Below are 11,179 nucleotides of genomic sequence, written 5' to 3'. Positions count from 1 at the left end.
GAAAAAGTTCGGTATAACGAGGTGGTATGTGAAATGTATTCAGTATAGCAAGGTGGCTTGTGAAAGGGGTTCAATATAAGAAGGTGGTATGTGAAGAACCATTTTCATTGTTACGAGTTGGTGTGTGAAAGGTGTTGAGTATAACAAGGTGTCATATGAGAGGGGCTCAATATAAAAATGTTGTGTGTGAAGGGGTCCTGTGTAATGAAGTGGTATGTCATTATGAAGAGGTGGCATGTGCCCGGGATTAATACAACGTGGCATGTAAAATGGTTTCCGTATGATCATGAGTTGGTATTTGTAGGCGGTTCAGTATAACAAGGGGATGTGCAAAATAGGTTAATATATAACGAGGTTGCATCTAAAAGAGTTCCAGTATAACGAGGTGGTATGTGACATGTCAAATAATTGGTATAGATAAATATACCATTCCTAGAAATCATGTACACTTTGAGTTGTTAAAAATAATAGCATTATCAGCGACATAATGACCAAAACGTTTTTGGTATGGCATATGATGAACTGTTATTGCTAATTGTTATGTTCTTTTATTGCAAATAGTTAAATAAACATTTTGACCATAATTGTGGTGTAAAAAGCTTTAGGAGAGCACTATGCCCGATTGATCACAAAACTCATAAGATTAAAAATACATAAAAAATGGGAAATCGAACAACACAAAATAAATGGCTGAATGACAGTCAATAAGTACAAAACAAGCAAACTGAAACACAAATAACATGCACAGAAAATAATGATGGACAACTGCATTATTTTGTGTTGTGTCGTGACTCTAACATCAATTTTACGTCATTGAGTCTTACAAACACCAGCTTCAACCTGTCACTCCATCCCTTAATTTAATAGCCTTACTTTCAGCTTATCTGAAATGAATGTCATCATAAATAATATAACATAGTGGTCAGTGACGTCATTCACGTAGTTGTTATTCATTACGATACGAAATCTGACGAAGTATCGTTGTTAGTTGAAACTAGTTCATTTGCTACACTTTTGTTTTTTAACTACGATATGTCATTTCACCACTGAGACACAATCAATTAGACCATGATAGTAACTGATACAGCTGTGTATTGTCATGTTACATAAAGCAGCCTCTCAAAATCTAGCGAACGTTTGAAAGGACCTTAAAGGTCAGTGGTCGTCGCGCTGCGAATGTGCGACATGTTGTTGATAAACATTGATTTTCCCACAACCCAATTTTCTAGTGGGAATCACAATTATGAGGTTTGACAATGGCACTAATTACCGCCGATCATCATCATATATATACGGAATTAATAAAAAACAGCCAAAATGTCCTTTCAGCCAAAATTAATGCTAGCTTAAATAAACTATTTTACAGTATATAGTCGGAATGGGGTTTTGAAGCTTGTGTTCATTCAATTAAAGTGCACTGTATGACAAATATCAATATAGTGAATTGTGGGTAATCTTCCCTGGAGCAGTGCGGAACACATATTAACAACATATACTAATGCAGTAAAATAGTTTTTTATATATTCAATGTGTAAGCGTACGTGTGATCCCTAAGGGTGTGCTTATATAATAATCCACAAACGAGTCCCAACATATCTCTACGAGCAATACACACTACAATTCTCTGTTTAATACAATTTCCTTCCGTACTGGCATATGTTTCAGCTGGTTGAATAATTAAAGTTAAAGATACAATAATTGAATATATTATTCGCCAATAATAATGGTGTTAGAAAATACTTCTGTAGTTTTTTATGTAATAAAAAATCTACAATTTGTATTAATGATTTTTCCCTGTTATTACTCCAAACTTCGCACAGCTTTTACGGCTGTAGTTGAGTTTACATTTTCCCTATAGGACTTTTGGATATGTTATTTCCACTTTACATAATGTGTAAATAAATGCCATAGTGAGACGTTACCATAGCAATATCACCAATGGCGTTGGAAGTGCCATGTATGCTCCTTGTATTATGCATATTATAAAAATAATAATTTTAAATTGCAAGAACATTGAAATAGGTTATCCTGTGGGGAAAGAAAAGATTTTAATGCTAAACTTTCTCGAACCTGTGACTTCGTTCATTTTATCTGCCCATATTATTTCTTCTGGGGTAGAATTGGTACATGACGTCATAAGTCGTTCCTCTACGATATTTATGTTTCTGGTCGTGATAATTGTTCTAACACATCAGTCCCAGTGAATATTTCTAAATACTGGAATGAGACTAGTACCTAAAGTGATAAAACTTGATATAAACGAGATATTGCAGATGTACTCTGTACAAGATATTCAATACACCCATGACATATGAAGTACCCAAACGAACAAGGCTAGACTTACAGGGCCATAGTTGCGAGTACGTATCCAATGTTTCATGTTTATATGTGTGTATGTGTGCCTGTAACTTTGAACTCAATATGAAATATGAACAGCTCGCAAATCAAAGTGTGTGAGGAGACTGAAATGCATTTACCAGTCATGACATGTTACTGCCTGGGGGAGTTTCTCGAAGTCATAGAGAACAAATGACCCTCTACCAACACATGATCAATAGTGACGTCAGCACAGAAAACACGGGAACTCCAATCGTGCATCTTAGTTGTGTGCATTGCTTAAATTAGTAGACAACATGCAAAGCTGGTTTTCAGTGTCATATTCACCTTCTCCATGGAAGAAACATATTTAAGTAGTGTGTCCCTAATAATATGTGTTGTGCCTCTGAGAACACCATTCAAGGCAATGACCAGTCCAGCAAGATAGGTGAGGCAGTTGAAGGGTGAACTATAGAATAATAGATCTGCTCACTCATTAGGAGATAAGTCAGTCACCTGTTGAGACCCATAATATCTGTCTGAGAACTGCTAAGAGTCTGAACCACAATCTACCTTATGCTAGGCAGACACGCTATTCATTGTGTTAGGTACCAGGTTTGACAATGGACTGTTCGATGATGGTATATATTACAAAATCAATATTTGCAATATGCTTAGTATGAAATGCACACTAGACTTTGTTTTATGTAGAGCCATTATGTCCCTTTCTTTCGAACTTATTGGATTACTATATTAATTCTACTTGTTAACTTCGAACTACATATTTTCTAGGTTAGTTCAGCATGCACCTTATGCAGAAATCTAATATAAATGACGGGATTTATAATAGTGAAGACAATAATTTATACCCAAAGTATATTTCAAATTGAAAATTTGTTTTGGAATTTAATGACATTATAAATTTGTATGTGGCAATCAGATATTAAAAATATTAAATGTTGTTCATAATTGAATGAGTAGTTAAATTGTCAAAATATTCATTATTGTGGCATTAAAACTATTGACAAATGTCTTGCCATTACTTATCGATTCAGAGTGCAATGATTTTGTATCATATGATACAGTTCTGTTGGAAATAGTGATGGAATTTGACGGAGGAAAAGTAGAGACTTTCACTGGAAGCCTCGGACGAAATGCAATGCTACTCGTACGCGAGTGAGTTTGGGACATATCCATTGGCTAAATCACAAATCTCTTCAGCACACTCGCATAAATATTATGGAAGTACATAGTTTTTATGGAAACACATCTGAAATACCTACATATAATTGGGGAACAATGTTTTAATATGTTTCATCCTGAATGAATAAGGTTAATTTACACTGTCCACTTTTCAATTGTACAAGTAGTACTGATATTTTCACTTCTATAACAATAGAAATAAGTGGATAACACACTTGTATGCATGATAATACCATATATTCGTACAAGATTTATCTTGTAGACAAATTAAGGTTTTATTCATCAGATTATAAATCCTTCGGTCATATGATGTTTTATATGATACAGTGCCCTCCGCTGACAGGATGGGGACACTGGGTACTTTAAAATAAGAATTAGTTCAATTTTAACCAAGGGTCTAGGAGACCAAGACCTGAGACAAAGACGCTTGGAAGAATACTTCAAGAATCACTGAACGCTTTTCAGTCAAGTGTGCCTGTATCTATTAACATTGTTGCAAAGTTCTACAAATGTGTATACTGTTGAACTAAGTCAAATTCTAAATTGTTGTCTCTTTAAATCTGATACGGATACGGCGGGATAAGATTGTACCTCCACTTCTACATCAACTTTCAAATTGGTCTTGAAAGCGAAATAACCTTTTTAAATAGTGTTCTGTTTGTCAGTTTGTTTCGCTTACTAGTGAATGAGTTTATTGAACGTGATTCTTTTAGGCCGCAAGTGTTGCTGCCTCTCTCCTTGTAGTTTGTGTATTGATTGGAGAGAGCATCAATGGGCTTTTGATTGAAAGAGTCACGTCTTGGGGTTGATGCCACCATCCTGGAAGCTGCTACGAGGAAATCAGCAAAAAGAAAATAGAAATGCTAAACACAGGTATAAGTGACCACATCTTCATCTGACTATTCACTAAATTGTTAACAGGACCTTCTGCAAAAATTAAGTCTCAAATCCTCGATGTCTTTGTGGAATGTGATGGATCTTGCTCAGAGATAATGTTTTTTCATGTTTCATTGCCTATATTTCCAATGAGCCAAGAGTCACTGAGTCAACAAGCGTTTTTGCAATGTAGTCTCCATTAATGTTAAAGACCATAAAACATATACAATTGTGTAGTATTTTATAAGTAATACATAAATATACAAAACAATTATCACTTAATCAAGCTTTGCCTTAAAGTTCATGGAAAATTCAAATTTTGGCATGTATTTGGATACAATGTGGAAGAATTCCATTGTATAAACAAGTTTTAATACTTGATAGAACTATGCACATACAGTCCAGAATATATGCATTGTAAAAATTGAGAGATATCCATACACCCATAAATGCCCTCAGGCCATTGGTTTGGTCATTCGCCGTAGACATCTTAAAAATGGGCGAATCAATATCTTGAGGGGGGGGGATCTAGGTTTGTATAATCCCATAACTGCACATGCACAACTCACTTCTTTAAGTATTAAACTGCATGATTTATACCCAATTCGTGAACAGTATAAAACAGATATATACCAGTAGTTATTCTTCATGTACATCAGTTTACCGCAAAAAGTCTATTCTACCACAATGAGAAATGTCTCCCTCAACGGCCAAATTAAGCATTTTCTCCCTCAATGTTAGGTGGCGCTAACCACTGCTCAACACAGATCAATTATCTTCATCTAGGAAAAAAAAAGATGTACAGTTGAATGCAGTTAAATATTGCATCTTGTGAACTAGTTTCACATTGGAGTCTAATTTTGCACATCTTGAAATTTCAATGTTTTGGAAAGTGGTTACACATACCAAGATCAGATGTACAACTTTCACATGTACATGCATATGGATGACATATCCAATATAGTATGTGTATATAAAATTAGCACAATTTCTTGTTCCATACTATAAATATGGTTAGATACACATGTCTAACATGATACAAGTGCAATATTCAGAGGCAATGGCTTTAAATAAAACAGACATTTATTGCAATTATATAGAGACACTATATTACCTTTTTATTCCAGGAATTTTTGCAAACATTCCAACAATAAAATTGTGTGGCATGCACAGCATGACAATTAAAAACAGGTAGGATGAAATAAAATTAGAATCGGAGGTAGCAGAATCTCTTTCACGCCAAGTCATTTTGGACTGGTAATTGGATTTATACCAGATAATATATTCAGTCTATAATGAGTTATTAGAGTAAATGTTTCTTAAGCTTCCTAACCCTGACCTGTAACACCAGACTTTCCATGTAAAATGAAATGGTCTATTTATAATATTAAAAAAAAACACAAAGCATTACATGGTATACATATTGTAACATCACATTTGGATAAACCATTTAATTGTTGGGGAATATACTACCAAGCCAAGGAATCAAAGTTTCCCACTTTACAAAGACAAGGCACCAAAAAAACACAAAGGGTGCATGTATGAATTTATGATTTGAATGTTGGAAAAACAATAAATGATAAAATGGAAAACATGATTCCAGGGCAAATTAGTTTAATGTGCAATAAAATAGGTTGTAATATATAGAATGTTTTTTTTGTTTTTGTTCAACCTTAAAGTGCCACAGTCACATGTTTGATACAAATTCTATGCAATATACACCATATGTATAAAATGCAATTTTTACACAAAATTGAAATGTATGCTTCACGATGACTGTAACCCTTCAAACGCTCTGGTCAGGTGTATATAGTGAAGTTCACACATAATAGCAAAGAAAGCTGTAGTATACATTAGCAAACATAAATATACAATGCAACGTGATTTGGGGGAAATGTAAGACTATCACTCAAATTGCCAATTCACAAGGGGATGAGAAACTGTACAGTGCTATATTATTTTCATTTCACATATGGAAATAATACAGCAACAAAAGAAGTGCAAAACAAGTTACAGCGATTGTTGTTCCAGCCATAATACTGGTGAATTAAGTATTGAGGTAGCTATCAGACATTGCAATTTTGTATTAATACACACTAATTCAGTAAAACACTTTCCTTAATCCCCAGTCAATGAATTGTGTACACCTATCCTCTGTTTTTAAGTTAATGACATTACTTATAGATTTTTACCACTGGTTTGACAATCCTGAACATAATATTAAAGCAACACAAGTTTACACATGCCAAGTTCCTAATGGGTGCCATAAAAAATATAAAATGCATTGTTCAAACAACATTTGAATTACCGGTACACATGCTTTGAAACTGCGGTGCTTTAACAATCTGCAACAAGATTGATAGTGCTGAAATTTTACAATCCAGTGTTACTTCCAACTCTACATCGGCACTAAGTTGAAAAAAAAATCCATTGAAACTAGCTTACATCCCATTGACTTGCAAATAATTCATTGTAAATCACGAGTCTCCTCAAAATCATTTTCAAATGAGATACATGTAAAGTGTTCATAGTACATCATTGCCACTGTTTATGTGTAAATAAAACTGCTACAAGAGAATAAATCAAGATATCTGTAAAAAGACCAGAACAGCATTTTTCATACATTTGGCACAAAGCAGAATCAAGCATTGATTTACAATTACTCGTACAGTAACAAATCGCATCCAGCAAGTCCTAGCATTAAGTTAGTCAACATGATATGTTGAATATGAAAAATCAAGGTTCCTACAGCCAACAAATATCAAGGTTTCTTGTTAAATACAATCTTGGCCATTCTCTTGAATGTAGCAACGAGCTCTCTATCCCTGTACAAACCATGAAACAGACAAAAATACAATGTAAATGTTTTGATGAGAAGCGAACACCAGCTTAGTTCAATGCATGTACACAAAATGGTAGCATGTAGGTAAGCACATTTTATGGTGCTGCACACAATTTGAACTGATGTGTACGGCATTGCCTGGAGACTGACCTGACACCACATGTCGCATAGGTCAAATCAAACTTTGTACATTCTCCATGAACTATTACTTTGGGCTCACACCATGGATTAGTTTAATTAGCTTTAGTGATTGTGGGTAATACTACATTGTTTTTCACAGCCCTCATACCAACTATGCAAAGCCACTTTTCAAATAGATGGGGGGAAAATAACACACAAAATTGTACTTTTAACAATTTCCATCCTGCAATATCTTCAATTTACCTTTCTGCGATTGAGGCTACATTCTAGTTCATGATCAGAGCCATTTGAAATTGTGCTTACCCATTGGTGGCGAAAATTACAATCTGTAGCCAAATCTAAATGCAATTTGCCAATGCTGAAGCCCAGATTACTAATGTACACTTTTCTGCTTGTACTTGTGATTTGAAGGTGAATGTTCTAAGCACTAAAAACACTTCAACTTGAATTTACTGCAATAAACTTATTGTACAGTTCTATTTGCTGTATTACCAAGCATCTGTCAATGTTAATTACCAATATGAAGAATCAACAATCATTTCATAATTTCCTTTGCAGGTAGTTATGTTTACACAGTCAGTGATGCCATGGAATGCAAGTGGACACCAAATTGATGCTAACTTTCGTTTTTCTGTAATACTACTGTAAAGTAATACCATCACATACAAAGTTGAACAGCATCAAGTGAACTTACTATTAGTGCATCGCACAAAAATAAACTACTTCACTACCAGCAGAAAATAAAACCATAAAGAAAGGTTTCTGACAATTATTTCAGCCCTTGTTGGTTCAGCAAATGATATAAACAGCTAAAAAGAAAAGATATATTGGATGCCTTGTAACTTGCAGCACAACACTTCAGGGCAATGGGTGGTTATTGTGAGAATTGAGCGCAGGGTTAATTATTGCCAATCTTTCATGCACATAATTATGTTTGCGAGAGACAAAAAAAAACTTTCTCTTCTTTTTACAGATTTGCCATACATTGGTAGTATCAAAATGTATAAAATGTACATTTCACAGCAAGAGGTCCATTTTAGTTGCATTTCCAACTCTGAGAAAGGAAAGGTCAACAACCCATCACATTATATGAACTTATTTGTTTATTTATATATACCATATGTATATAATATATATGTATGCAGTGTTTAAATCTAAAAGCCAAATATACCAAGATATATTGAGACCATTTTGCAATAAGTGTAAAACAACAAACTATGAAATCGTAACTTGTAAATGTTGAAATATTCGGAAATGTTGGAAATACTAGTATGAACATAACAGAAAAAAGAAAGCTTTACAATGTACCATGCAGCACCAAGATTTGTTATAACACAATTTAATAATATAGTCAGCCCTCCCTTGTTACTTGTAGGTACAGGTACATTTTCAAAGTGACCTAATGTACATGACAAATGGGTACTTTCAATAAAGAAATTTAAATGACCTTAACACAAACAAAATCATGCATCCAACACTATTATCGTTATTATTTATATGAAGAAATGGAATTTTGAAAACATTTCAACTATAATTTATAAAGCTTTCAGTTAAAAAAAAAAGTTCTATATTATAATTTTTGTAAATATGTTTTTTTTTACTCCAGTTTTAATTCAGTACAAATACTATATAGGAAATGAGAATAAGCATGTGAAGCCTTGGGGCACAACAAGAAAAGTACAAAACTCTCTACACCATACAGACTTATGTAAAATGTAAATGTAGACAGTCGTATAAAGAGTTTGCTCTTCCCAGTTGCACCTTGCAAATCAATGAAAGCATGGCAGCAGCAATATTATTTTAAGAGCTAGCTATCTTGGGTGGAGATAGATATTACAACTTTAATACAGATACTTCTATGTGCTATTTATTTGTGTCAGCATTGTAAATGGTAAAAACACACTAAGAAACTAATGGGATATATGCCAAAGAATTCCTTTTTTTTCATATAAGAGAAACCGACACATATTGACAATTTGGGTGTTTTTGACACAAGGCAGTGATTACAAAGCAGCTGCTAAATTTGTCTTTCTCAAAAACAGAAAAAACTAAGTTTTCTCAAAATGTACAAAACATTGGAGTAGGAAAGACTAGACATAATCCCATTAGCAATTCTTGTGTAATATAATGATATTTATATATTATGCATTGCCTACGTCCCTGAGATTCCATATGGTATAGGTTGACGTGAAAACTTAGCTAGAGTTTCTAACGGTAAAGGTACAGGAAGATGATCATCAGATTCTTTGTCTTCTTTTTCTACAAGTTGACCCGGATCTGACCATCTTCGTTTTTTCAGACGTACTAACTTCTTGTCTTCTTTTGCCGACTGTTCATAAACATTTCTATTCTGGTCAACAGGTGTTGTACTCCTTTCCACAGACTGTTCTTTGTTGTTGTTGTGTTGTTGTTGTTTATCTGTTATAGTATAATAGGTTGTATAATGACCTATATTTGTCTCTAGTGATCTTGTATGCATGTCTGTTTGCAAACCAATGTTTTCATGAGGTAGTGCTGGCGGTTCAAGTTTCGGTCTCTTGAATTCTGGTTGCTCTAAACTGTCAGCAGTGTCACTCGCAATATTACCATGTTTCACTTCTTTTTGTTGTAGTCTTCCATTTTTCTCTTTTAATGTCAATGAAATACAAACATCACCTACAGACAGCTGATGGCATGATAGGCCATACCGCTGCAAGGTACGATCAGGTCTAACGGAAGACCAGCCTTGACCAAATACAAAGAATGGATGTTCAACAGTTGATTCCACAGTAACCTATTAAAATGAATGTAAAAGATAATATGTAAATCAGTTCAGTCCCAGTGAAAAAGGAATAAAGGAGGCATGCTTAGAAAATCTTTTAGCAACATCTCTACTAAAATGCAATTATTAAGTTTAAGGACCTGAAATGAAGTCCACCGAGCTCATTGTGCTAATTTAAAATAAAATTAGGTGAGATTATGATGTCCTCTGACAACTCCCAGGATGTAATAGGCACTCCAATTTGTTCTTGGAGTCTATCATTTAGGGAGGACGGGATCAGATTTCCAAAATATAACATTTTTACAAATATTTCATCTTGATTGGCTTAATATATTTTGAGATTTTAGTGACATTCCAAAACAAAACATTCTTACAAAAACATTGTGGTAGCCTAGTTAAGTATTGCACATGCACAAGACAAAACAGTTAATTCACTAACATGTAGTTTGGCTCTGGCTATTAAGAACAAATTATGTACACATCAAATATTAAGTCAATCGAGCTGGTAGTTTTCAAGACGAAGATGAAAATATCAATTTCAACTAAATAGAGAATTAATGATACATTTGTAACGTCACAAAATTCACCAAAAATGGCAAAAATATTCACTATCAAGCTAAGCTGTTTCTCAGCTTAGATACATGTAGCTCTGCCAACATTAGAAAATGAATAAATCTGAGAGAGGGCTACCTGAGGTACATATGTGTAGATTATCAAAGCAATCAGAAATGTAGTTTTCAAGAATAAGTTGAAAAAGTATAAGTTGACACGGACTATGGGCATTGGACAATCACTAAAATGATGAGCTCTGCTTGACAAAGTTGACGGCGAAGCTAAAAATAGAGAATTGAAGATATTGTTCTAAAATGAATAAATCTGACAAAAGTCCACCCAAGGTACCTACATATCAACTATCAATTGAGCTGGTAGTTTTCAAGAAGTTGGTAGACTACGGACAATAACCTATATGAACAGCTTCAGCTGTTATTTTCAATGACAGCAAAACTAAAAAATTCATGACAATAACCCACAAGCTAAAA

At 34.0% G+C, this 11,179-nt stretch overlaps 1 protein-coding gene across 1 annotated transcript in view; it reads right to left on the bottom strand.

The window, feature by feature from the left end:
- Positions 1 to 8,330: 8,330 nt before the first annotated feature.
- The window catches only part of LOC144355062 (uncharacterized), a 47,793-nt gene continuing 44,944 nt past the window's right edge, over positions 8,331 to 11,179 (bottom strand). Inside the window, exon 3 of the mRNA XM_078010459.2 lies at positions 8,331 to 10,151. Within this exon, the coding sequence (XP_077866585.2) occupies positions 9,531 to 10,151 (621 nt within the window). The 3' untranslated portion in view covers positions 8,331 to 9,530. The remainder of the gene's footprint in view (positions 10,152 to 11,179) is intronic.

Source organism: Saccoglossus kowalevskii, chromosome 6 (assembly GCF_978046115.1).
Source record: "Saccoglossus kowalevskii chromosome 6, keSacKowa6.1, whole genome shotgun sequence".
In the NCBI taxonomy this organism is placed as follows: domain Eukaryota; kingdom Metazoa; phylum Hemichordata; class Enteropneusta; family Harrimaniidae; genus Saccoglossus; species Saccoglossus kowalevskii.
Note: the sequence above shows the minus strand (reverse complement) of the source record. Positions and strands in the feature narration are given on the sequence as shown.